Below are 27,518 nucleotides of genomic sequence, written 5' to 3' on the forward strand. Positions count from 1 at the left end.
GCCCCAAGGCTCATCCCATTTCTCTTGTTTTTCTTCCCAACCCCAACCATAGGCCTACACCAGTGTGCTGAAGGCACCTCTGCACCTGCATGAGAATCCTGACCTAGCCAAGATCATGAACCTCATCGTCTTTCACTCCCAGATGCTGGACTCAGCAGAGAAAATGCTGGTGGAAACCTCAGATCTTTCTATTTTCTGGTGTGTCTTAGTTCTGACTTAATTGTCTGTCCCTTTGATCTTTTTGTTTTTTTGTTTGTTTTTTTGAGATAGGGTTTCTCTGTACAGCCTTAGCTGTCCTGGAACTCACTCTGTAGACCAGGCTGGCCAGGAACTCATAGAGATCTGCCTGCCTCTGCCTCCCAAGTTCTAGGGAGAACTTGTATTCCATGTTCTCCTGTAAACTTCTTTAGTTTATTTTTCTGTTGTTTTGGTATTTTGAATTTTTAGGACATATAATTTCAAAGATTAATTTTCATTTATGGGTATGAATGTATGTCTCCGTGTATATGCCACTTGGGTATGGTACCCACAAAGAATGGAGGAAGGTGCTGGGTCCTCTGGAGCTGGAATTAGAGGTGTTTGTGAGCCATCTGATAAGAGTGCTGGGAACTGAACCTGGGTTCTGGGGAAGAGCAGCAAGCACTCTTTACCACCTAGCCATCTCTCCAGTCATGATATTTAGATTTAAAAACATGAAACCAGGTATGGTGGCAGATAGCTATAATTTCTGTACTTGGAAGGTAGGGATAGGAAGATCAGGAATTCAGGGTCATTTATGACTACTTACAGAACTAAGGGAAAGAATGGGATATAAGGAAACTTTCCCCAACAAAGAAACATGAGTACTTGGGACCTGTAGGAGAAGGATTGCTGTGAGTTTTAGGCCAGGCTAGGCTATCCAGTGAGTCCCAAAAGACCTTGTTTCAAAAACCCAAAATAAAATAAAATAAAATACCATGAATTTGTAGAGGTTTAGTATTGGGAAAGTAAGAAATAGTTGAGAGAGCTGGAGAATAGGAGGTTGGAGAAAGAACAGATGCTTTGTTGTCTTCCACAGATGAAACCTGGCGATAATTAGTTGACCACTGTGATGTGGAACTCTAAAAATCGAAACACAATTGTCATGTCTGCTCTTTGCTGTCTATTGAAATGGAAAGCTATAATACGCACATGCTAAACACACATAAACATAGTCCTCTTGAAGGAAAGGCACGTCTCATGCAGTTGATCTAAGGAGGTTTCTGGAGCCCAAGTGTCATATTCTGAGGGGATGTGAGTTTGGAACTTCTGAGTTAGAGGGATGGTTGCCAGGGAAGGACTGTAAGTTTTGTCCAGGAAAGGGAAGGTGATCATCAGGCTGCCCTGGAAGCCACTGTAAGACCCTAGAAAGGCTAAGATTCTTTGCTTCCCTCTCTCCTCTAGGATAGAAAGTAGGAAGAGTGCAAATAGAAAGAAGAACATTGTTGAAGGGGTCTGCTTTCTAAATCGTGGGTTTCAATCTTCTTTCTCCACAGCTTTCATCTCCGTACCTTTGAGAAGATGTTTGCTGTGACGCTGGAGGAACCTTCCATGCTTCGATACGCCATTGCATTCCCCCTGATCTGTGCCCATTTTGTCCACTGCACTCATGAAATGTGCCCAGAAGAGGTGGATATCCTGCCTTTCAAGTTCTGACCGCTCTCGAGCCTCTTCTTTGTTTATCAAAGCACAGTTCCAGGGGTTGATTTTGATCCTAGGAAGGGAACAGGCATGAGTGTGTGGATGAGTCCCCAAATATCTCGGTTTGATAGAGAAGTAACTTTTCTTTCTGGTCTCTGTTTCTTTTTCCTTAGGAGAGGATGGCTTAGGCAAGGAGTAAAGGGCAGTGTGGGAAAGGGGAAGTGGTCTTCATGTGATTCACTTCTCTCCTGGTCCTCTCCCACAGTACACTCACCTGAAGAACCACAGTCTTCATCACTGCAATGCCTTCCTGGAAGAGTTGGCCAAGCAGACCAGCAACTGTGTGCTGGAGATCTGTGCTGAGCAACGGAAGCTGAGCGAGCAGGTAGCCCTCATCCTGGTCCAGTGTCCTTTCTCTTCCTCAGGGCCTTTCCTCAGCCACCCTTGTTTCTCTCTCACAGGCCAAATTCTTTTTTTTTTCTTTTCAAGACAGTGTTTTTATTCTGTAGCTTTGGAGCCTGTCCTAAGTCTTGTAGACCAGGCTGGCCTCAAACTTACAAATTCTCTTTCTTAAGCAGGGGTAGGGATTTGGTTTATGGCAGGATTCCTCTCTGAGTCTAGTTACTCCAAGCACTCTCTTGGGATTAGAATCACAATGTACAACCATTTGATGTTGTGACCTGGCATAGCTATCTACGAAGTTCATGTGGACAACTCCACACCTGAGTTACGAAATAGCAATCACACACACAAAAAGCCCTAGTGTTTTAAGTGAGTTTGTGATTTTGGATTATTCTTGGTTGCACAGGACCTGTGGTGGTGGCTTGGGTATGCTCAGTGGATGGAGACACTTAAAAATACTCTTACTTGAATGGTTAAACTCCACTCAAATCTGTGCTCTATTTGAAGACTTTTGGGAGATAAATTTTGTCTTCTTTGAGTGGTGCATACATGCGTGGGACAATGACCCCAGATCTCTGTCTTGTCTACTCTTTCTGCTCATCAGTATCTCAGTTTACAACTTACTGGAGATTCTTAAGCCTTTCAGTACCGATCCCCTGGGCTGCATTCTTGTTTTCTGTTTTTTTTTTTTCCTCTTCCTGCCTTGACTGACTCATAACACCTGGTCATGATTAGATCAACTACATTTCAGAAAATTAGGCATAATGAATGAGTTAGTTTTGCTCATCCCCAGAGCCTTGAATTTCCCAGACTACCTACCCTTTTCGTGTTTGAGTCAGAAAGTAGCAACTTTGGTAGGAGCGGAAATAAGGAGTGTGTGTGAGTACAGACAGACAGTTACCATACTACTCAGCTTTTTCATTTTCTAATGTATCAGGAAAAGATACAGTTATTTTCTTCCCAGAGGTGTAGTAAGGGTTAAATGGGACAGAGCTCACTAAATATTTGGTATACAAAGCAGTCGATAAAGGTTGGCTCCTGGGTGAAGCTTAATAATCACTAACTTGTTAGGCTAACGGTTTGGGGTGAGGATCAAGAAAGAAGGTACATGACCGCTGCCTTCGGCAATGTCCCAGTTTAAGGGGGAGGAAGTACAAATACAGGCGTGAAAGATGCACAGCATGCAGATGAGGAGACTTCCAGCTGTATTCCTTGTTTGCTATGACTGTCTACTACACTCACGGCAAACAGGCTTACTCAGTGCTGTGTCAGGAATGACTAAGCCTTGTGTGAATAATTGTTTGCTCCCAGAACTGTTGTAAACAAGTAAGTGTTGCCCTTCAGAGTTAACGTTTTGAGTAAATAATTATTAGTGCGATTACTAATAGGGTTACATCTTTGGATATTGATTTCTGAATCAATAATAAATACTTTCATATTAGTGTATCTTTGTCCATCAAGGTGGATTTTATTTTATTTTATTGAACTGACTGAATTTGGAGGGTGTCTGGAGAGATGGCTCAGAGGTTAAAAGCATTGACTGCTCTTCCAGAGGTCATGAGTTCAACTCCCAGCAACCACACGGTGGCTCACAACCATCTCTAATGAGATCTGGTGCCCTCTTCTGGCGTTCAGGCAAACATGTAGACAGAACACTATATATAATAAAATAAATTGAAAAAAAGAATAGGAAGCGTGACTACAAAATAACAAAACTAATGTTCTTGTGTGGCACTTTTCTGTTCTAAAAGTTTCGAAGTGATTTCCTGAGGCTGGAGAAGGGAGAGAGGCAGGGTTGATGTTTGAGCTGGAGCAAGGAATATACATATACACATAATTAAGAAAAAAAAAACAAGAAAAAAATATTGAACACATGTGAATTTTGAGAATTTTGAACTGTAACTGTTTTCATGAGACAGAATATAAGTGGTGCAGCCTGTGGGATGACGGTTTTGTCTTGCAAAAAGTGTCGTTTCCCACATTGTGACTCCACAGAACAAGATAAATGGAGCTCTCAGCTCTGCCTGTTTTCCTTGGATTTGTCTGTTAGGGAAGGCCGCAGGGGTGGGTGGGGGAGCAGCGCTCTCATCCTGGAAAGACACTGCTGTCTGAGGACTTGAGGCTGGTCATGGGGAGATATTTGTGAGCACTGAGAAAGGTGAACACATTCTAAAAAGGTCCCATTAGAGAAAGAGGAGCTAGGTGGGTGGGGGGGAGGAGTGGATCATGATGGAGGAACCTCGTACAGCTGTTAGCAATGACGCTTGTCTCCCTCCATTGTGTCCCAAAGCTTCTACCTAAGCACTGTGCCACCACCATCAGCAAAGCCAAGAACAAGAAGTCCATGAAGCAGAGGCAGGCTCCCAGGAAAGGAGAGCCGGAAAGGGACAAGCCTGGAGCAGAGAGTCACCGGAAGAACCGCAGCCTTGTCACTACGTGAGGTCCTAGCCCCTGAGGGCCAGGAGAGAGAAAAGGGAAGAGGGGAGGTGATACAGGGGAAAAAGCAGAGGAGGTGTAGGGTTGATAGGTACAGAAAAACTCCTATGTATGAATTTTCTACTTTGGTTTTGAAGAACATCAGTGTTTGCTATTCTAGACTGAGTGTCCTTACCAACAGCCAGACTCATAACCAAGTTCCACTTTATTTTCAGCATGGACAAACTACATCTAAACTTGACCGAATTGGCACTGGCAATGAACCATGTGTACAGCTTCTCTGTGTTTGAACACACCATCTTCCCATCTGAGTATCTCAGCAGCCACTTGGAGGCCAGGCTCAACAGGTAACAGCCTTCCTGATCCATGCTTGTACTCTGTGGCAGTCTTCAGTGTGGCTGTTTGAACTATCCTGTTGGTCATGGCACAGGCTGGAGACTGATGCAGAAAACAAACAAACAAACAAACAAAAAACCCACTTTACTTCCTAGGTTTTGATGAGCAGCTGGTCTATCCCCCTTGTTTGGTAGGGCGAGCAGAGAGAGAGGCTAGCACTTGGGAGACAGGCGGGAGTGACAGGTCTTTAAGGTCATCCTTGGTTACCAGCCTGACTACACAAGCCCCACCTCAGAAAAGGGAGGAAGAAGTGCAGAGCCTTTGCGGCCACAGAGCTGTGCCCACATCCTGGCTGTTAGCACAACAGTGGGGGCAGATTATCTAACTTATCCAAGTCAGTTTCCTTCCTGTTAAGTCCAGGATAATGATATTTACCAGACAGGTCATTGGGAATGACCTGCAATTGAAGATTAGTAGACAGATACAGATGGTTATGAGTGGAGAGTTCCTGCCGGGTAATAAACCTTAGCTAAGTAAATTCCCTTCCTGCACTGTGTCCTTCATTCCACTGTTCTCTGAGAAGGAAGGATACCTCTTACGTTGGATGCACTCTGTTGGTTAGAGGATAGAGAGGAGTATGAATAATTCATTATTTATTTGTATTTTGTCTTGGAATATGAGCAGTTAATGTAACAAGCACTTATTGAACACCTACTATGTGTCAGGACTGTTTTAGAGACTATTGATAAAGCAGCATACAAAACAGCCCTGCCCTATGACACTTACCTTGCAGTAGGGGAGACAGATTAACAAAATAAGAGTAGCATATATGGAAGGTTAATAATAAATGCCAAACAGAAAAATAAAGCAGGGAAGCGGGGAGATGTCATAGGAACTGTGTACGTGTGTGCTGAGGAGCTGCTGTAGTTTTAGACAGGTGTGTGTGTTGACTGTATCCAACACCTTGAGAAAATGACATACCAGTGAGCTCCTGAAGGAACTATGGAGCCAAGTATGGTGCACCTGTCTGGGAGCAATCACTGCAGACAGAGGAACCAGGAGGTCAGAGTGGTGGCAGAGAGAGCCTGGGTGAGCTGGGTGGGACGCGAGGTTAGAAAGCAGAGTGCAGGCGGCTGTCATGTGTGCAGTGTACTGTAAAGACTGGGTTGCATCTAGGAATGCAGCCTTGACTGGTCTGGACAAAGCTGTAATAAGATTTGTGTCCGCAGTTCACTCTGGCTTTATTAGCATGAATGAGAGCAGAAGCAGGAAGACCGGTCATAAGCCGTGTTTTGACTGTAAGATGTGCAGATTTATTTTCCTATTAAGGTTTTGCCTGGGCAAAGTAAAATAGCGCATTTTTGTTCTGTACACATTATCTCTAGGGGAGGAAGCACTTCAGTTGTACACACAGTGTCAAGGAGATGGCAGTGTGACGATTTAGAACCATGGTGGTTTCCAGGTCCTAGAGCACGAAGGGTGTGATCATCTACTTTCCCCAATCTCTGATTCTTGCTTCACAAGGTCGTTCGTTATTCCAAAAGCTCCAGGGTTTTGGCTGGAGGTTTTAACCTTTTTTTTTTAATTTAAAGGAAATTTTATTTATTTTTATTATTTTTATGTGTATGGGTGTTTTGTTTGCACGTGTTTCTGTGCACCACACATATGTCTGGTGCCTTTGGATACCAGAAGAAGATACTGAATTCTCTGGAATTAGTATTACAGATGGCTGGAGCTGCTTGGTGGGTGCTGGGATTAGAAGCCCAGTTCTCTTTAAGAGCAATCAGTGCCTCCCTAAGTAGTATGTAGTCCATGATCCTTCCTGCTTTTGACTTTTGAGTGCTGGTATCACAGGTATGTGCCACAACTGCTTGAAAATTCTATGTTGAGTAGGCCTGTCTCTCACCTGTCCTTTCTATGTTATTTTCCTTTAAATGGTACACAGGGATCTAAAATTTTCCCTTTAATTTGTGGGAGCAGACTTTCCTGAACATCCTGCCATAAACTTTTTTTGCCAGAATACTAACCAACCAATGAAAGAACTCCAAATATCTCACAGCTTAGGAAGAGTTTATAGTGCTGTGCAGTGAGTGACACCTGTCTTGACTGTCTATCATCTGAAGAAGCGGGTCGCAGGTCAAAGGACTGGTTGCAACATGAAATCTTAGCCCCTGGGGAAGAAACGTGCTGTGCACCCATGGCTGTATGCCTTCTTTCGAGTATGCAGGCAGTGGTACTCTATGCAGTGTAGCATCCATAACCACAGGGACTGCACTCTTTCCAAGGAGTTCTCAGCATGATTTTCTATTGTTGGTGGTGTCTGGGACTAATTCTTTTCTTAGAGTAGGGTGGCATTTGGGAACTCAGGTCTTTTACAGATGACCTAATTTCTCCAGAGAAAGAAACAGTTAGGAATCAGATGTCAATGGATCCGAGTCCAAACTGTCATCACCAGCTGCATGAGCTTCAGAAGTGGTTTGCTTACCCAATTTTATTATATACGAAATAGGGGTAGTAGTGCCTACCTCACTGTGTTGCATTGGGGTTTAAATGTGGTAGTATGTGCTGCACCAGGAACACAGGGCTGTTTCTGTGGTGTTAATATATTTGTAATTTTTTGTCATCCAGAGCCATCGTGACTTTGGCTGGCTACAATGCCACCACGCAGGAGATCCTTAGACCTTCTGAGCTGTTGGCAGGAGTCAAGGCATACATCACTTTCATTCAGTCGTTGGCACAGTTTTTGGGTACAGATGCTTCCAGAATTATCCGCAATGCGCTCCTGCAGCAGACACAGCCACTGGACTCATATGGCGAGCAGACTGTCACCACTCTCTATACAAACTGGTCAGTGTCCCAACTTCCCATTGTCTCACCGCTAGTACTTTTGCTTTACATAGTAGGACCCACAACCAAGCCTTTTAACCCCCAGCACCTCACTGAACCTGCAAAGGATGTTTCTCTGCTTGTGGGTGAGCGCAATAGCTGGGGTAGACCTGAGCCCCTTCTCTTCTAGCCTTCACATCACTACCCATGTATCGACCTGAGGCTCTTTGACACTATCCCTCTTAATGTCTGATCCTTAACTTGCTTTTGCTACATTCTTGCTGTTTCTGTTGAAAAGGATTCTACCACTTCTTTCTTGCATCCTTATTTCTCTTTTTGCTTTAGCTTTTCCCTCTGAGAACCATGCTGTCTACCCATATCTCTTGCACACTGTCTCTTCGTTTTCAATCAAAGTGGTGTCAAGTTCAGTAGACTGTTCTGGATAGGGAAAGGAGCCTTTTTCTCAAACCAGAGAAAACACCGCTTTTCTTTGACATTTTTAAGAAGCCAAGAGGCAGATTTTTCCCTCCCCACACCACTAGGTGGCACTTTAAATCTATTATCAGCCTAGGGGAATATTGGCTGGCTGGCCTATTGAGGTAGGTGGGTTTCACCAGCTAGACTAGGCTGGACTTGTGCATTTACAGCCGATTGCCCCCCTCACAGAGACAGCTACATTTTAGTACCTACTAAATACTGTCTCACTAAGTTAGTTTTCAATGTATTTTCAGTTCGAAAAGTTTGACAACTAATTGTAATAAACTGGGGAACTTGAGTTTGGCTCACTGGTGTTTAGCCCACGATGCTGTAAAACAGATACTTAGAACTGGTATCTAGGTGAGTGCTGCAGTTGGTGGGCCTTCTTCTTCAGACTCTGTCAAAGCCAGCACCTCTGACTTGTCCAGACGTTAGGAGGGAAGGTTTGGAAACTGGGTGATGGGTGGCTCCTGTTGGCAGAGGTTTGATTTGAGACTGGCTTCTGGGATCCTGGGTCCTTGGTCTAGTGTTCCACTGGAGAGGATATGGCTTAAGTGTATTTCAGAGGAACCTAGTTCATCTTTTTAAAAATGCCAGTGTGAGCCTGTCTGTCTTACCCAACAGAGGGTAAGGACAAGCAGAGTACAGCCGTTGGGAGAGCGCAGAGCTGCAGGCTGGGAATGCAGGATACTGCGTTTACTGCATACACAGTGGATTAGGGGCCAAGTGGAGTCACATTCCCGCTTCTCATGCAGCAGCTTCAGGGTGTTAAATAGATTGCTGTGTTGCCTTCTTTTAGTCTTTCTTCTCCACCCCAGCCCCTAGCAGACTTTCTCCCTGACTCCTGGGTGGTGGTGCAGAAATCACTGAAGGCTAACCTGAGTTTCCTTGTCCCCTCCCTCTGTAGGTACCTAGAAAGCCTACTCAGACAGGCGAGCAGCGGGGTCATCGTCCTCTCCCCAGCCATGCAAGCCTTCATCAGCCTTCCCCGAGATGGGGAACAGAACTTCAGTGCTGAGGAGTTCTCAGACATCTCTGGTGAGCCCAGCACCCTGGCCTCCTTGCCACAGAGCTGAACTTCCTTCCCTCTTCAGTATCTTGGCCCAAGTCCTTCTGCTGGTGCTGAACTCTGCTCAATGTTAGAAACACACAAAAAGAGATTCTAAAGCAAGGCCTGGGACGGAGAGGTGACTTGGGGGCTGAAAGTGAAGAGAGAAAAGGAGAGAGGTTTAGGAACTAGGCAGACTACTAGTCATCGGAGGGATTCACTCTTTCCTTTCCCACAGAATGCAGGAGCAACACTCAAGGTGACTGATTTATGTGGGGACAGATTAAATGGTGATCCGATGTCTTGGCATCATCTTCCTTGGCCAGTGTTGATGGAAGGCTTTACTGTGGGCTGAGTTACTGACCTGCCCATGGAATTCAGTTCACACCACAGCCTTGACACAGCTCCTATTGCTATACCCATTTTTCAGATGAACAGACTGAGGCACTGGGAGGTTAGGAGGTACTAAGGTCACACATCCCTAAATGGTGGGACTGGGATTTCAACTCCGACAGTCAAACTCCAGAGCAGTGTGACACTGATTTTCTGCTTTCTTGTGCATGGTAGCATGTTTATTTATTATCAATTTATTGGTGTGTGTGTGTGTATGTGTGTTTAGATAAGGGAATTGCACTTATCTAAAGCCACCCCCCTTTAGTTTTTCAAGACAGGGTTTCTCTGTGTATCCCTGGCTATCCTAGAATTAGCTCAGTAGACTCAAGTTGGTCTCGAACTCACAGACCTCTGCCTGCCTCTGCCTCCCAAGTGCTGGGATTAAAGAGTGTGCCACTACCACCTGGCACCATTCCTTTCTTAAAGAGGGCTTAACGTTTGTTTATATTACCAACTGAGTATTCATGAAGAGTCCTGTTTCATCCCTTTTTCTCTCACTTTTATGTAAATGATGAATTGCGCATGCGACCTAAGGGAGGTAGAGGTGTTCTATGACCCAGACTTCATTCTCCTTTTTTGGGGCTGCCAAGGAAGCCAAAGTGCACATCCCTGTGTTCCAGCTCTGCCTCTCCCTGTAAACAGTCTACACTTTGCCCGCAGGAGGTTTTAGATGCCCCCTTTCACCAGCTCCACCCACAGCTGTAGGCAGCCTGTAAAACCTGCTCTAGGTCTTGATGACAACTGACAAGCAGCGGGAGGCAGTGCACATTTACCCTTCTGCCACCCCCACCCCAATTTCTGTGGGTTGCCATGGTGATGGAGCAATGTTACTTCAAAAATAGATAGATAGGAAGGGAAGGATGCCATAGGGTTACTAACTGGGGACAGGTGACTGGAGTAGGGGTTTGCAGATCTATCCAGTAAACCAGCCTGCTGCTTCTTCATTAGCTCCAGAGAAGGCAGTTTTGACCCTCTTCCCCTCAGGCAACAGTGTTAGCATTCTAAGGTGGCTACTTAACTACCCTGCGATTGTAAATTGGTGACTCTAGAGATGTCCAGTATTTACCTTGGACCTGGCGTTGCATTGGCTACAGTGACCCAGGCTGTTTCCTCTGTGGCTGATGAAGGTGGAAGACATAGACTGGTCCTGTCTTCAAAGACTGTACAAGAATCCCAGTTTCCCTTCCTTTCTGAATCCTAATTAATGAGGTCGAACTTGTCTTTCTTCTGCTGCTCTCTTGTTACTTCTGGTCTTCTGTGGAATGACTGAGAGCCAAAGACCACAGCCAGAGCCTTTTCCAGCTGAGCTTGCCACTAGGATTTACAACCTGGGATTCCCCCAGGCAAGTTTGATTTAACTCAGAAAGGGCAAAAGTAGGCTGGATGGGGAGTGAGGAGGCCTTAGGGGTGAGACTAGATTTAAAAGAATAAAGAATTTAAAACAAAAAGAACTGAGACTCTGGGGGAATGTGTGTTGATCATGAAAAAAAGAAAAGCCAACTTGAGAGGAAAACTGGGCCAGTGAGATATTTAATCCTGGAAATCGATGGAGGGCTGGGAAATGAGGCCCCAGGTGCACAAACACCACTTCTTTGGGGACAAAGTAAGGGCGGGAGGGCTTTGTGCTGGGTGGCTTTCAGACAAGCCCCAGGCGTGACTAAGTGACCTTGGTCAAGCACCTACTTACTCTCTTTGCCTCTAAAGCCAGGCGGGCAAGGTAGAGTACTTCTGCCCCACACCTCACTGGACTTTTGGTAACTATCTCTTAGGAATTCATGATATTACAGAGAAGCAAAGAGGCACTGAGGAGTGAAGTGACTTCTTTGAGGCCTTGTATCTAATAAAGCAAGTTCGACTAGTACAACAATAGCAAAAGTCAGAAAAAGGAACTGGAAAGTGCAGGTTCAGATAAGAGGTAAATAGGGGCCTGGAAAGATAGAAGGTTCAGCATTTAAGAGCACCAGCTGCTCTTCCAGAGGTCTGCAGCTTGAGTTTCAATATCCATAGGTCTGCTCATAAGTCTATGACTCCAAGGGATCTGATGCCTCCTTCTGGCCTCTGTGGGTATTGCATGCTCATTGTGCACAAATATTTAGGTACATACACATAAATTTTGTTTTGAATAAAGAAGTAAATAGCTATCATAATTTGAGGTGAGTCATGCTATAGGTACCAGTCGGAAGGGGGAATAGTCCCATGGGCAGTCAGACCTACCTGTATGTAGAACTATGGATTTTTTTTTTGCTTCTCAGCTGCCTATATTCTTTCCTTCATGGACAACATTTATATATTCAAAGACTTGTGTTTCACTGGGAACTTTGAAACTTTGTTTCAGAGATGCGAGCCTTGGCTGAAATTCTTGGCCCCTATGGCATGAAGTTCCTGAGTGAAAACTTGATGTGGCATGTGACCTCTCAGATTGTGGAGCTGAAGGTACTGTGAGTGGCCTGGGCAAAGGTCTTGCCTGGGGGTGGAGTTGGAAGAGAGCATCAATCTCTTTTCTGTTTTCTTCAATGTAGAAGCTGGTGGTGGAAAACATGGATATACTGGTTCAGATCAGATCCAACTTCAGCAAACCAGACTTAATGGCATCTCTGCTGCCCCAGCTGATGGGTAAGCACTTTCCTAAAGGAGCTATGAGGGAAGCATTGTGATTGGTGGGGGCTTGTAGGAGCTGGGCCCCAAAGAAGCAAATCCCCTCACCATTCTCCCTGTTCTCTTCTCTGACAACCCACTTTCTCCTCAGGGGCTGAAAATGTGCTGAAACGAATGACCATCATTGGGGTGATTCTCAGTTTTAGGGCCATGGCCCAGGAGGGACTTCAGGAGGTGAGTGGGGAAAGCTGTTGCAGGACTCTAAGCCTCTCTCTGGGTGGGATTTGCATGAAACAGAAGCATGGAGGGTAGGCAGCTGAGGTTGGCAGAGGTCCTTCAGATTGATGAGCTTAAGAGGCTTCCAGGCCTAGGTGATGGGAACTGAGAAGCTGGCTTCTCAAAGCAAGGCCCATTTCTGTACATTTCTACCTTGTTTTGGACTCATTCATCTTCTCTTTCTCCAGGTGTTTTCTTCCCACTGCCCCTTTCTCATGGGCCCTATTGAGTGCCTGAAGGAGTTCGTCACTCCAGATACAGACATCAAGGTAGGGGTGCAATTTGCAGTTTAGTTAGGTGACTTGCTGAGGTCAAAGACTGTCTGTAGGATCTTGTGGGAAACTAGGGCTCTGAAGAATTCTACAGGAATAAGAGTTGGACCTTGAGTGGGGAAACAGGTCAGGTCAGGCCAACCTTGGGAGAGGGCAGATCTGGGGAACCCTATGGAGTGCAGAGGAAAGTGGGAACCCTGAGAGACTTGGGGAAGCGTTGCAGATGGGAGACAGGAGAGATCGGGGTAGTAGCTGGAGGTTTTCTTTTTTTTTTTTTTTTTTTTTTTTTTTGGTTTTTTGAGACAGGGTTTCTCTGTGGCTTTGGAGCCTGTCCTGGAACTAGCTCTGTAGACCAGGCTGGTCTCGAACTCACAGAGATCCGCCTGTCTCTGCCTCCCAAGTGCTGGGATTAAAGGCGTGCGCCACCACCGCCCGGCTTGGAGGTTTTCGTTTGAAATGAGCAATGTGCAAATTATATGCCAAGTTCCTTGCAAACACGTTTCCTCCTGAATCAGGAGTGCTTTTTGTAAGATTTGTTCCTTCCTTTCCCACCCATCCTACCTACCTTAGAGTTTCCCACCACAGCCTTTTATCCCTCTCAGTTCTTAACTTTCTGTACCCCATCATCTGTCTCAGGCATTCATAGGCATAGGAGAGGGCGAGTGGGAAAGAGGAAGAGAGAGGAGGAGAGAGAGGGAGAGAGAGAGAGGGAGAGAGAAAAGCTTCTGCAGGCAAAATGAACTTAATGTCCACTCCCTTTGCCTTGGAATTAGCTTGTCTTTTGAATCCTCTGAATAAACACATGTGTTAAGCAGGAAATATGGCCAAAGCCTGGGGACAAGTTCCTTCTGGGACACGGAGCAGGCTGTTTCTCCTATGATAGATTCCTTTAAAGGAAAGAGGTCTGAAGTGGTGAGCAGGAAGAACTTCTTTAGTTGGGAATCAAAATAGTTGTGACGTTTCCTCCTTTTTATGCCTCAAATCCCCTGGGGTTCAGGGGATGGGAGATGCTGGGCTGGGCAGCCCAGCCCTGTTAGGTGACTTTAATTTGGTACACAGCCTGGGTTTCTGGCAGTTTGCTGATGTGGAGGCTGGGTGCTCCATCCTGTCAGGAGCTTGTCAAGCTCACATCATCTGGACAGTTTGATCCTTAGGTTAATTTGCCTGGGATTAGGCAGGAGGGTGGAGAAAAGGGATGATCTGGAGGAAGGTTGGGGAAATGAGACCTATCAATTATCCTTTCTTCCTTTAGCACCACAGGTCATTTACTATGTCCCTGATCTGTTTGGCCTTGGGGCAACAGCCAGGTGGGTCTAAGGGAGTAGCCACCTGAACAGAAGGTGGTTTCTGTATCTGTACTATACACAATCTATAACATCTGTGGGGCCTTTGCAAAAAGATGTGCTTAAAACAAAACAAATCTTCAAAAGAGGTCTAAGTACTTGGGATTGGAGTCAGGTTTTGAGTTACATCCTGAGAACTGAATTCTAAGTACAGTAAGGGATCCAGGTATCAACCAGACAATCCTTATTGATTTGTAGAAGAGAAGTGGGGAAGCATGATTCTATTAGTCACTGGGGTTGATGATTTACCCGTATGGTCCAATATAAGTATCATTGTCCTGTTTCTACAGATGAGAATCCTAAGGCTCAAAGAGGTTAAAACCTTTTAGACACAGTGACTAAGTGATGGTGGTAAGATCTGAGCCAAGATCTGTGTCACTCTCAAAATGCCTTTCCCCTTCACTACACCATAGGATTTTTGAGACTTAGAATCTGTTTGGGGAGAAGGCACATGTCTTGCTAACCCTCTGGAATGGGTTCAGACTGAATCAGGGAGGCCAATGAGACTTGAATTGAGCTGGATTTAGATGTAAACAGAAAAGAGGAATCGATGTTAGAGAAAAAAGGACCTGACCAAAGCATAAAAGAAAGGAGGTAGTAACTGGGGACAAGTGAATAAACAACCTTAGCTGCTTTAATTAAATGAAGCATTTGGGAAATTAATGTGTGTGTGTATTCATGTGAGCTTGTGCTAACAGAAGCCAGAGATTGACCAGGTGTCCTCAGTCCTTCTCCATCTGAGTTTTTGAGTGTTTCACTGAACTGGGAGCTCATTGATTTGGTTAGGCTGACTGACAGGGAGCTCCAGGATCTGCCTGGCTCTCCCCTCTGGACCCAGAGCTGGGGTTGTAAATGTGCACCACCATGTGCAGTTTTTTTTTCTTTTTATGAGAGCGTTGGGATTCAGACTCAGGTCCTTATTCTTGTGCAGTAAGCACTTGATTGATATCCATCTCCACAGCTCCATGAAGCATTTTCCTCCCTTGCAGGCTATGGAAAGCCATGAAAAGACTATCTAGAAAAATAATAGTGTACCGTAAGTTAAAATGCTGTGACCTAGGCCTCTTGGCTGCTGAGAGTTTATGCTAAACACCTTTTGTACACCAGCATTTCTCTCAGGATGTTGTTTTGTCTTCTGTCAGGTCACCCTGAGTGTCTTTGAGCTGGCATCTGCTGCAGGGGTGAGCTGTGACATTGACCCAGCCCTGGTAGCTGCCATTGCCAATCTGAAAGCCGGTAAGATGGAAGAATGGGCAAAGGAGGGCTTGTGCCCCATTTGGGGGGAGGGAGAATGTCAAAATTAAAGAATTATTTATTTGGGGTTGTGAACTCAGAGGATATAGGCTGGAGGTTTGGGACTACCTCCAGAAGACACTCACAGAGGTGACTTAGGTTTTGTTGATCAAGCAGAAGAAGGCTGTTCTGAGTGAGAATCTCTTGTTCAGCCCAGGGAACCTATGGTGTGATTGGGGAAATAAGGTTCACACACATGAGTCAATGAGAAGCAGTCCTCGATAATAGATGGCTTCACACTAAGTGCTGTGGATGGCATCTGAGTTCCCCACAGATCCTGTGCACTTCCCAGTCCCCCTCCAGGACCACTCTCACATGTTCCTGTTTAGGTAGAAGTGTCGCCCCAGTCCCTGGCATCCAGATATCCAAAGAGTCTGTCTGGAATGTTCGGGTGGAGGCTCCACCCCAAGCCACCTCTCCTCCAGAATTGCCTCAGTTCCAACTTCACCCCAGAAAGCCAGCCAAATGGCGGCCCCTCCCCAGAGATGCTCAAGACCACTTCCACGGGGTATTTAAACTGCCCCCAGAGAGCGAACACGTGGTTTTCCAGTCTTCTTTACTGTCTCCTCTCTGGGGGTATGGAAAGCCATCTAGGACTGTGGTATTCATTAAACCTGGGCTTTTTCTAATTAAGTTTGACTTGGTCAGATTTGAATTATTGTGTTGTCGGAGAGTGCAATCGGAGTGTGAATTGGGGTGCAGAAACTTTTCGGTTCCATTGCACATTTCTCTGATTGGCTCATTTGTTGGCTCATGTGAGTCTCAAAGAGAACTGACCCAGGAATTGGTATTAAGTTATTCAGATTTGCCAGATTTACCCATTTTCTTCTCTCTCGGTTAGTGAGGATTTTTTCTTTCCTTCTTGCCTCTCTATCTCTTAAACCAGCAGGTGTCCTAGAATGCGCGTCAGCAGAGCCCTTGAGGCACAGGCGGGGCTGGGACTCTAGGACTTGGGCCTCGCTGTAACTGGGTATTAATCTGTTTCCTCAGTCATTTCTAACTTGCCTACAGTACATGCTAAAGCATGTCAGAAATATTTTCTCATGTGATTATGATTCTGTAAAGTAGGACCCTTGCAGGCGATAATTTCAGTTTGCCGACCTTATTTTTCCTCATGTTCTTTTCTTCCCCCCAGATAACTCATCTCCTGAAGAAGAGTATAAGGTGGCATGTCTACTCTTAATCTTTCTTGCTGTTTCTCTCCCACTCCTTGCCACTGACCCTTCTTCCTTCTACAGTATTGAGAAGGATGGTAAGTAAGATGTAAGTTTGAAGGACCCATTGCTATTCAGGTCTCCACTGGGGAGGGAGGTGAAATAAAGATAAGTCACCAACATACAGACTGCTTTTTTGGTGGGGAGAGGTTGAGACAGGGTTTTTCCTGTGTAGCCCTGGAACTCACTGTGTAGACCAGGGTGGACTAGAACTCACAGAGATCCATCTACCTCTGCTTCCCGAGTGCTAGAATTAAAGCATGTGCCAACATGCCTGGCAACATAAGACTTTTTTAAAGATGTAAATTTCTGTTTCAAAAAGCAATTGAGAATGATGTGTGCATAAAATTCTACCCCAATATAACAGCATAGGAATATACTTCTTCTAGTCCCCAAATATCTAGTTATTTTGCTGTCAGGTAGGTTGGTCCAATCTGAAGAGAGAGAGAGAGACAGAGACAGAGAGATTATTTTCAGTTAGGACCAGCCTGGGCTGCTCACTTTGCTGTTCTCTTTGTGTTCCCTCCCCCATGCTAACCTAGGCTACAACAACAACATCCACTGTTTGACCAAAGCCATCATACAAGTGTCTGCTGCCCTCTTCACTCTGCACAACAAGAACATTGAAACCCACCTCAAGGAGTTTCTGGTGGTGAGTGGGTCTAGGCCCTGAAGAGTGGTTTGACTTTAGCCCCTAGACAGTTGTTACCTGGAGGTCTTTGGAGTCTAACCTCCCACATCATCCATACAGGAAGAGTGGTTTGACTTTAGCCCCTAGACAGTTGTTACCGGAAGGTCTTTGGAGTCTAACCTCCCACATCATCCATACAGGAAGAGTGGAGGCTACTTTGTGAAAGGCAGGAACTTTTCTAGCTTTCCTGACAGCCGGGACTTCAGCTTCTGTCCAGTACTTGGGGAGGTTGTTGGACAATGAGAAAATCTGAGTTCTGCCACTGTGAAGTTCTGTCACCTCTGACAAACTTTGGAGGCTTCAGTTTTCTCATTTATAAACTAAAGAGATTAAATTCATCACATTGATGCACATCAGAATATCCTAAGGAGCTGGTTAAATTAGACTCCTGATCTCTACCCCAGACCTCCTGAATTGGAATACAGGGTGAGGGCCAGTCTTGTGTTTCTAATTTGGTCTCTAAGAGATGAGAGATACATTAAAGTCACAGAGATGCTGAGTTTCCTGCTCTCCCTCTCTGTATTGTCAAACTTGGCTTGAAATCATGAAGCAGTTGTATTCCCAACAAGTGGGCTTGGTCTCAGGATCTTACTTTGGGTTGGGTTTCCATGGGCTGGAGTTTATAACCAGGCAGTATAGGTGAGGTCCATTTTGTTTGAAAATTTGTTGAAAATATTTTTAGCCAAAGTTTGACTCCCTGTAAATATCACTATTGATCTTAGTTTTGCCTCTGGGGAAATGTAAATAAATAATCTCCTTCCATAGTTGAAAGAGGCCCTAGAGCTTCCTGCTCTGGGTCCCCATGGATCCTGTTCATATGCTCTGACTCATGGCCGATCGCCTTCACCCCGCCTGAGCATTCTCAGCGATGGGGAACACCTTCCTTTTTGAAACATGGTGCTGAGTTTCCTCCTCCCAGAAGGAAACAGCAGATCATATTATTATTATTTTTAGGAATTATACCCTTATTCTGAGAAGTATGCAGCAGGGACAGTAGGCTGGTTGGAGGGTCTCTGTTTAAGCAGGGACAACGAACTAGACAGAATGGGCTCTGACAGCCTTAAAAATAAAGAGGGTTCCTAGTAGATCCCTGAGAAAAGGGATCCCTAACCCCACTTTTTTTTCCCCTTTGCCCCGTTTGTTCTGAAGTTGACGTAGCCTGGGCCTGGACTGTGACTCATACTTCTGCCTAACCCCTTGACCGGCCAGGCCAGATGGGAGGTGGTAGCAAAGAATATTAAGTGCTTGAGGTCCGTCCTGGCTCTGGGGTACAGGCTGATGAAGGAGAACCTGGAGCCTGCCAAAGAAAAGATTAACCTCTTTGTGTGTGGCATCACCAGCCTCTGTTCCGGGTTCTCCCTGCTGCTTGTGCCCTCTTTCCTGGCATTGAAGAGCTGCTTCTGTCTGCATTGGCAGACCGAGCACTGGGATTCATTTAGTTTGCAGGCAGTGTGTGTTTCTCAAACTTAGGGACCTGACACTTTCTCACCATGAGCTTTCAGGAACAGCCTAGCGCTTCTCAATGCTCTTCCTTGATCTTTTCTTAAATTCCTGTAGCCTGAGGCTGTTTTATTCTGACCTCCATAAAAATCTGTTTCTTTACAAATGCTTCCTCTGCAGGTGGCTTCTGTCAGCCTCTTGCAGCTAGGCCAGGAGACTGACAAGCTCAAAACCAGAAACCGTGAATCCATTTCTCTACTCATGCGATTGGTATGTATCTTGTTTAAGTTGGTCTAGGAATGGAGAGGATGGGCCAGCAGGAGACTCCTTTTTAGGGTCTTTGGGTCCCTGCCATGTCATCAACCAAAAATATTAACTAAGAATTTGAGTCTGCCCGGATCCTCTGGATTTGTCCTCATATTTTGGTGAACATTCTAGGCTTCTCTTGTGATCTCAGACCTCTGGCCCCTGGCTCGAAGGTTCCTTGTCTTACAGTGCTCCTGAGTCTGAGCTGGCGAAGGGCAGCAATGCCCTTTTTGGGTGGCTCTTCAGTATGCTTTTGGTTTTCTGTGACAGCTTCCTGTCTTCAGGGTGCTATGTAGAGAATACTGGATAGTACAGAGGGGACTTAAAGAGGTTTGATTATGGGGCTCCAAGGAAGGAAGTCATTTTGGTTATAAGGCAGGAGCTTGGTTTGTGCTATCTCTTCTCCCTGCTTCTCAAGCCCAGTGCTTGCATCTAATCTGGCAGAAAGTTCCAGGACCTCTGACTTAGTTTACTCTTTAAAGTACTTTCCTTAGGACCTTGCTCCCCTCTCAGCACGTTTGCTTCCTTTCTCACTGGCTACTCTGATTCTCCAGGTTCGACAGGTAGGGCTACTGGGTTTGTCTGAGGCCTTCCCCTAAGCCCTTTCTTATCACCTCTAACCTTCCCATTACCCTCTTCTGGCCTTAGCCAGAGAGGATGTACCCCAACTCATAGCATGCATGCAAGGTGTCTATGGTATTAGAGCTCTCCCACTCACCTACAGAACTCCTTCCCCAAGATCTGGGTTGGACAGTGAATGCACCTCTGCTGCCCAAGGATGCACAGGTAGAGAAGTCTGTGTGTGTGTGCACAGAACTCCTCAAATGGGGTAAGAAGAGAAGGGGGGACTGGACTAAAAACTGAGTTTCTCCTTTGTTTTATTAAGACACAGGACTGTAAGGAGTCTAAAAATTAAAAAAACCTATTTTTACATTTATTTGTGTGTGTCTGTGTTACACACATGCCATAGTGCATGCGTGGTCAGAGGACAACTTGCAGGAGATGGTTCTCTCCTCCTACCCTGTGTGTCCTGGGGAGCAAACTCAGGTCTCCAGGCTGTGCCTTTACCTGCTGAGATGGTTGTCTGACCTAAGTCTATGCATTCTTAATTGAAGCCTAGACTTCAATGAAACTACAAAGGTATATTTTGAAAGTATGACATAATAGGCTTATTTATTTATTTAGAGAGAGGTTCTCGTGTCCCAGTCTGGCCTCGAACTCCATACCTAACTGAAGATAATCTTGACCTTCTGGTTTTTCTGTCTCTACCTCTGGAGTGCTATTATTACAGGCATATATTACCGTACCCAATTTATTTCTTAATTTTTTAGTTATGTGGTATGTGGGCTTAGAAATTCAGGGACCCACCTTTCAGGCTCTTTTCTCTAAAGATGTAGGCCCCGAATTGTATCTGTGTCTGTTTCTCCAGCCAGAAAAAGCCTACCCATCTTCCTTAACCTCTGAGTGCCAGGATTGCAAATGTCTGTCTTCATGCCCAGCAACAGCACGATTCTTTGTCTGTAACAGTGGGTAATGGTCCTCATGCTAGTGTGGTTAGTCAGGAGATATTTGAGCAAGTGCATTGTAGACATGAAATGCTCAATAAATGGAGCTCCCTGTGCTGCTAATTTTAGTTTCTGCACCACTTAAGCACGCCTCTGTTTCTTTTGGGAGGTGGGAGATGATTGTGTTGTGAATTGCCTTTTAGCCCCACTTCCTCTGCTGTGACCCCACCTCCATGCCTGCCCCAAAAGATGGGGAGTTCTCACCCCTGGTAGCCACCAAGGAAGAATAGCAGGAGCAGAGCCAGGACCAGGCACATTTTGCTGAGGTGAAGATTGGAGGGACTAGCTGCTGCAAAGCAATTTAAATGCAAATGTTTCCACAGAGAAATTGGAGATGACTGGAGAAGAAGGCATTGTGTTCTGAGTTAAAAGGCTATCTGTGTAATCCCACAATCTGGTCAGCACTTCTTTCCCTGGGGTCTTCCTGTTCTCACTGTTCAGCCTGAACACCGTCCATCCCAGAGGTGCCAGCCTGTTCCTGACATGGCTTTCCATCCATCAAAGAGATGGCACTCTCAGAATCAAGAACTGATGTCAGTCCCGTTGGATCCTGGTCATTATAAAAGTTGATGGTGGGAAAACTGTGGAAGAGCAGAATGAAATTCAAGCTATATGGGCCTGATTTGAAACTACAGCTCAAGCCTCTAGGCCTTCGTTTTAGGGCTGCTTCCAGTGCCACGGACACTGTTATTCTCTTGGTGGAGAATAGAAGTTGTGGGCCAGCGGCTCCTTCTTGAAGCTATCACCCATTTCTCTGTGTGTGCTCCCATCTGCTAGTTGAGGGCTGGAAATCTCACTAAGCAAAGAACTCTCTGTTACTCTTGGTACTTACGAGCTATTTATTTATTATTTTAGTTTCCTTCCTTCCTTGCTGTTTTTGAGACAAGGTTTTTCTCTGTAGCCCTGGTTGTCCTGATACCCAGTGTCAGGCTGGCCTCAATCTCATGGTGCTCCTGCTCCAGTCTTGAGTGTTGGGACACCACATCTGACTGGGGCTATGGTTTTGACAGCAGATTTTCTTTTCTCCAGGCAGTGTTGCTGCTCTTTTGAGACTGTTGTGTGTACTGTGTGCATGTGTTTGAGAATAGAGCAATCTTACAAATGTGAAGCTTGAAGGGACTTTGGAGAGAGAGAGAAACATGTGAGGGCAGACATGGTAGATTCTCTTTCCTTAATGGATTTGCAGAACCTGAAATACCAAACATACTGTGGTAGGCCCACTGTATGGATTGTGACAGGATGTGGGGATCCTCTCTGGAGCATGGGTTTAGGCTCCCACCCAGAAGGAAACTCCCGCAATCCTAGGTTGTGCTGCTGTTGTGAGCAGATGGCCTCTGCCATTCTCAGTCCCTTCCTTCCTCCCTTAGTCCCATCCAGGCTTCCAGTCCTCTCTTCTATTTAGCTATGAGGACTGCTGGGATTGCTACAGCATGGAAGCTTCTAATTAAACTAATTACTCATGCCTGGTCCTTTATGTGGCATCCTTACTGCTTCCTAGGTGCTGTGCTTGGAGAGGGAGGAACCTGAGGCCCGGGAGAAGAGGTTCTGTGTGGTTTTAGGACCCCCTTCCTTGGTCTTCTTGATGATTCTTTTCCTGACTGTAAAGCTTTGGGGCAAATATCATGGCCACTCATCTTTGCTCATGCCTGTGCTGTCCATGTGTGGTTTAGTCCCCAGAGGAGGAGAGACTCTTGGAAAACAGTCTGGTTGCTGTTCTTTTCCCTTGCTTTCTGTTTCTGTACCCTTCACATTAACCCTGATGGAGGGGATGGACCATTGAAATGGAGCTCAGGACACACCATTGCCTTTGGGAGCCAAATCAAGGGAAGGAGTAGAGAAAAGAGTGAGTCAGAACCTGCTCACTTTGAACTCTCAGAGCTGCAAAGGGCCTGGGACCTGTTGGATGAAAACAAGGTCACAGGTGCCTTCTGGGAGTTCTTACCTCTTGACCATCTCTTTCAGGTTGTGGAGGAGTCACCCTTCTTGACTCTGGACATGCTGGAGTCCTGTTTCCCTTATGTCCTGCTACGCAATGCCTATCGGGAGGTTTCCCGGGCCTTCTACCTGAACCGTCTACCAGCCAGTACCCACTGAAGGGCTTTTTGGAGGTGCCAAGAGCCACACCACAGTGAAAGCTGCAGCTTCAAAAGGGGAGAAGGGTGGGAGGGTTCCCAGGGAGAGACAGGGTCTCTCCTACTGCTAGTGTCTGAATGTGGAGGAGTATCTAGGACTGAGGAATCATCGAGAAGGGGGTCAGGCTGGGGCCATCGAGGACAGTTTATGGACAAAGGGGTGGGGAGCCCCATGTATGAATTTTTAACAATGAAAAAAGCCGGTGACCTAAAACCATGTTGTCTATGTTCTGGTGACTCCAGCTTGAGCTCTGACAGGCGTGGTTCTCCCCACCTTCATCACTATTCTTGGATAATGCTGGCGGGCAGAGATGATCAATCATCATATTAAACCATAATGAGCTTATAATCCTCCCTCTGGAGCTGCTTGTCTCCTGCACATTCATTAGGACGATTATCTCCTCTCTTCCTTTTCCAAATGTGTTCAGCAAGTGTCCAGCCTGCTCCTACTGCTGCAGAGCAGCACAGGGACCTGCTTGACTGGCTCCCCTCTGGGGCGAGGTTTGAGGGCCTGGCTCCCTCTCCTGCCTACTATCACCTCACCTGCTCTTCCCTGTGTGTCTCCACAACCCAGAGCAGACGCTGGAAATCCAGATCAATCTTAGGTCACCTGACAGCCAAGAGAACTAGACTCCTGTGGGTTTTCCCTCCTAAACCTTTTGGGGTTACTCTATCTCCCAGTGGGTGGGACTAACTTAGCCGTAAATCCCCTTGTCAGCCTGAGTAGAGCTGCTGCTTCATGAATGCACTTCTCTTGAAATTTCACAGACCTCATTAGGTTGGAGAGCCCAAGAGTAGGGATCCTTGAGGGAGTACAGTTGTTTCAATATAGCCCTTTTCTGCACCAATTAGAATTTCCAGTGTCACTGAGCCTAGGGCACTTAAGATAGCACTTAACTAGATTTAGTAACTCCAAGGCAGAAAGCAGTAGCCCTATCCTTCACTCACTGTCAGGGAAGACTGGAGTGACAGGTCATATGTGCACAGGTCCAGAAGAGCTGGAATGGGAAAATAGCCAGTTTATTAATTAGGGGCATCTCCATTCTTCACCAAGAAAAGGAAACAGTTGTTTGCTTTCAGCAAAACCATCCCACTATCATTAAACCAATGTGGTAGCAATTTTGGGATTATGTATGAATGTTTGATTTTTTATTTCTTCAGATCTGGACTTAGTCAATACTCCTTCATTTGACACCCATAATCAACAAACATTTTTGTTAGCAACAACTGTCTGCTCTTTTGGATAGATGCTACAGAGACTCTTGCCTTAGCTAATGGTCCTTCCTTGTTATGAAAAAGACATGTGCAAGAAGAGATCCGTGTCAGACCAGCTGCAAGAACAGCTGCTGAGGAGGAGAAAAGCTCAGGGGGATCGATCACTGACCTCTCCTTTCTTTGGAAACAGGGTCTTGCTACGTAGTTCAGGCTAGCCTCCAAATCATGATCCTCCTGCATTAGCCACGTAAATGCTGGGATTCCAGGCACACACCATATACTCTGCTGACCCTACACCCTTGGTTCTTCTGTGTGAAGGGGTATACAGACCCCTCCTCCATCTGTATGGAGACTCATTTACACAGAACCTCCAGAGGATGGCAAGAGAGATAAGCAATGGAGTAGAGAAACTGTCCCTTTGTTAATTAAAAAAATTCAAGATACTTGATGTACATGTACTTGTAAGCAATAATGCAGAAAGGTCCTATCTGTCCTTATACAGGTCCTATCTGTCCTTACACAGGTCCTATCTGTCCTTACACAGGTCCTATCTGTCCTTACACAGGTCCTATCTCTCCTTACACAGGTCCTATCTGTCCTTACACAGGTCCTACCTGTCCTTACACAGGTCCTATCTGTCCTTACACAGGTCCTACCTGTCCTTATACAGGTCCTATCTATCTGTCCTTACACAGGTCCTATCTGTCCTTACACAGGTCCTATCTGTCTCTCCTTACACAGGTCCTATCTGTCTCTCCTTACACAGGTCCTACCTGTCCTTACACAGGTCCTATCTGTCCTTACACAGGTCCTACCTGTCCTTACACAGGTCCTATCTGTCCTTACACAGGTCCTATCTGTCCTTACACATGTCCTATCTCTCCTTACACAGGTCCTATCTGTCCTTACACAGGTCCTATCTGTCCTTACACATGTCCTATCTCTCCTTACACAGGTCCTATCTGTCCTTACACAGGTCCTATCTGTCCTTACACAGGTCCTATCTGTCTTTCACAGGTCCTATCTATTCTTACACAGTCCCTATCTATCTTTACACAGTTCCTATGGTGAATTTTGAAATAAAATTTATGCCCTGGCAATGCTGAAGTATGCATGTGCAGCCCATATATGGTGGTTGTGTTGAACTTGTCCATATTGGGTTTCATGGTCTAAACTGATGAGGACAACTGGCCAGGTCTCTTCCTTAAGAAGACACCAGATCTCATTACAGATGTTTGTGAGCCACCATGTGGTTGTTGATAATTGAACTCAGGACCTTTGGAAGAGCAGGCAGCGCTTTTAACGGCTCTAGTTCATGGTCACAGCAGGATATGGGACATTGTTATTTCCTGGACTCATTCAGGTGTTCCAGTTTTACCTGTACTGACTCTGTGTGTGTGTGTGTGTGTGTGTGTGTGTGTGTGTGTGCGTGTGTGCGTGCGTGCGCGCGCAGTCAGCCCTGTCACCTGCAGGGTTGTATATGCATAACACAGTCTCGACACGGAGTAGCTAATTCTATGACCACACAGATTTTATAAGCACCCCCTTTCCCCTCTTGGAACCCACATTCCCACACCAACAGATTTGTTTGCCACTCCTAAAATTTTGCAGTTTGACATAATCTCTTCACCACCTCCATTTTTCAAATCATTTTCTATACTCGCAACAGTTTTGGAAGGTAGCCAGGGAAGGCTTCCATATTGCAGGTCAGGAAACACAAGGAGCAACAATAAATGACTTGATGAACCAGGTCATGTGTTAGACTGGAACTGAAACCCAAGTCTAATGTTTAGTCTTGGACTTTCTGCCTGCCTGCCTGTCTCTACAGAATCAACAAAACAAAACAAAGCAAAACAAAACAAAAAACCTGTAGAAGGAACAAAGAGGAGAGGTGAGGATGCAACCCCCTTCACCGGCAGGAGTGAAAGGTGAATGAAAGGGTTGCATGGAGAAATGGGACACTTAGCATTCCAGGTATTTGCCTCCCCAAGGAGGAGGGTCTCTGACTTCTTAGAGCCCAGGACACAATCAACTATGGACTGTTTTTGCTCTGAGACCCCTGAGTTTGTTTAACTTAGGCCCCCAAAAAATTGAGAGTGACCATCAGGAGGGACGCTGACCCCAATTGTTCTGACTTGGCAGGGAGAGTCAGTTCTAGCCTCAGTATTTTCATTAATGCAGGGCTTTTATTAAGTCTCCATTAACTTCTTTGCGGTAGTGAGATGAGATTATTCCTCCCACCAGGCCTGGAGGGGATGCTCGCTGAGGCTGTCTTTGGTTTGGGCAGCAGAGACACTGCCTCTTCTGCTCTGGTTTTCTATGCAGGAGACAGGTAAAGAGGGCAGCCTCAAGGTGCAGTCTGAGGCCTGGCCCAGGAAAGTGAGGGTTCCCTCTGGCACCTTATAAGAAGGAAACAAATGTGGCCTGAGCACAAGATCCTGGGTGGTCCCAGCTAAGGACCCAAGTGCCCGGATCTGTTCATTCTTCCCTCACAAAGTTTGACTTTGAGAAGAGGTTGGCACATGGCTGAAATGTGCTCACACGTTGTTGGGGGAAGAATGTTCTCCCAGCCTTCCTCCACACAAGGCCTCTTGCTTCTCCCAAGTATCTGTCATCAAAGGAGGTGAAGATGGGTCCCCCTCAGCCCCCACACCTCAGAGAGTTGTCAGGTATTCTCCCTCCCACCTGAAGAGAAACCTGGAGCTGCAGGCCAGGCTGCAGACTGGGAAAGTCAGAAGTTAACTTGAGCTGAGTTTGCAGCGTGGTAGAGACTGAAGAGCAGGCTTTTCTCTTGTCACTTTGGAAAGAGAGGATTGTGGGGCTGTCCCTTTAAATAGCATTCCTGTAGGAGGCAGATCACATCTATCCGTCATCCGCTGCCAAAGCATCACTTTTAGTCTTTGTCAAACTCTGAGCTTGTTGGAAGGGACTGTGGGGCAAGGTGTGTGAGGAGGCAGACTTTCCAAGGGGCAAGAGCCCCGCAGTTCTGCAGAAGCTGAATGGAAGGGCAGTGAGCTGGGCAGAAAGAGCCTAGGAAAGGTGTGGCCAGGGAGGGGAGGTGGAAAAGACAGGAGAGAATTACTGTTTTTTGACTCTGCAAATGAGGCAAGTATACCATATTATTCCTGTCTCTTTAGGAGTTTATAAGGCTGAAATGTGATTGCCCTACAGCTGGAGGAGTGAGGGTGAAGCTGAACACCAGAACCGTGACTAAAGAGACTGAAGCCAAAGAGTGGAGCGGCCCAGAAGGCTGGGGACTCGGCTCGGATTGGAGGCTAACGTTTGTGCAACTGCATTAGTTTTTCCGGAGATGCTTTTCTTATTAAATAAAAGCAAAGGAGCCTTTTTGTTTGTTTGTTTGTTTGTTTTTCGAGACAGGGTTTCTCTGCAGCTTTGGAGCCTGTCCTGGAACTAGCTCTTGTAGACCAGGCTGGTCTCGAACTCACAGAGATCCACCTGCCTCTGCCTCCCAAGTGCTGGGATTAAAGGCGTGCGCCACCACCGCCCGGCTTAAAGTAGACTGATTTTATAAATGACCTTTTTCTTAGGCAGGTCAGGAATTAGAGGCCTAGGAGAGCTGGGCATGCCACGGTGTTGAC

The 27,518-nt window shown here is 46.0% G+C and overlaps 1 protein-coding gene across 2 annotated transcripts in view; it reads left to right on the forward strand.

The window, feature by feature from the left end:
- The window catches only part of Nckap1l (NCK associated protein 1 like), a 41,997-nt gene extending 19,079 nt beyond the window's left edge, over nucleotides 1-22,918 (forward strand). Inside the window, exons 16-31 of one of the 2 annotated variants that reach the window (XM_075960867.1) lie at nucleotides 53-198; nucleotides 1,515-1,647; nucleotides 1,925-2,044; nucleotides 4,352-4,497; nucleotides 4,713-4,844; nucleotides 7,462-7,680; nucleotides 9,044-9,174; nucleotides 11,913-12,010; nucleotides 12,097-12,190; nucleotides 12,324-12,406; nucleotides 12,637-12,717; nucleotides 15,206-15,299; nucleotides 16,492-16,608; nucleotides 17,113-17,222; nucleotides 18,882-18,971; nucleotides 22,535-22,918. In XM_075960867.1, coding sequence (XP_075816982.1) covers nucleotides 53-198; nucleotides 1,515-1,647; nucleotides 1,925-2,044; nucleotides 4,352-4,497; nucleotides 4,713-4,844; nucleotides 7,462-7,680; nucleotides 9,044-9,174; nucleotides 11,913-12,010; nucleotides 12,097-12,190; nucleotides 12,324-12,406; nucleotides 12,637-12,717; nucleotides 15,206-15,299; nucleotides 16,492-16,608; nucleotides 17,113-17,222; nucleotides 18,882-18,971; nucleotides 22,535-22,666 — 1,926 coding nt within the window. In that variant the 3' untranslated portion in view covers nucleotides 22,667-22,918. Of the gene's footprint in view, nucleotides 1-52; nucleotides 199-1,514; nucleotides 1,648-1,924; nucleotides 2,045-4,351; nucleotides 4,498-4,712; nucleotides 4,845-7,461; nucleotides 7,681-9,043; nucleotides 9,175-11,912; nucleotides 12,011-12,096; nucleotides 12,191-12,323; nucleotides 12,407-12,636; nucleotides 12,718-13,972; nucleotides 14,117-15,205; nucleotides 15,300-16,491; nucleotides 16,609-17,112; nucleotides 17,223-18,881; nucleotides 18,972-22,534 lie in introns of those variants that run through there. The other variant, XM_075960868.1, reaches the window with a different exon arrangement.
- The last annotated feature ends 4,600 nt before the right edge of the window (nucleotides 22,919-27,518 follow it).

Source organism: Microtus pennsylvanicus, chromosome 2 (genome assembly GCF_037038515.1).
Source record: "Microtus pennsylvanicus isolate mMicPen1 chromosome 2, mMicPen1.hap1, whole genome shotgun sequence".
Classification (NCBI taxonomy): Eukaryota; Metazoa; Chordata; class Mammalia; order Rodentia; family Cricetidae; genus Microtus; species Microtus pennsylvanicus.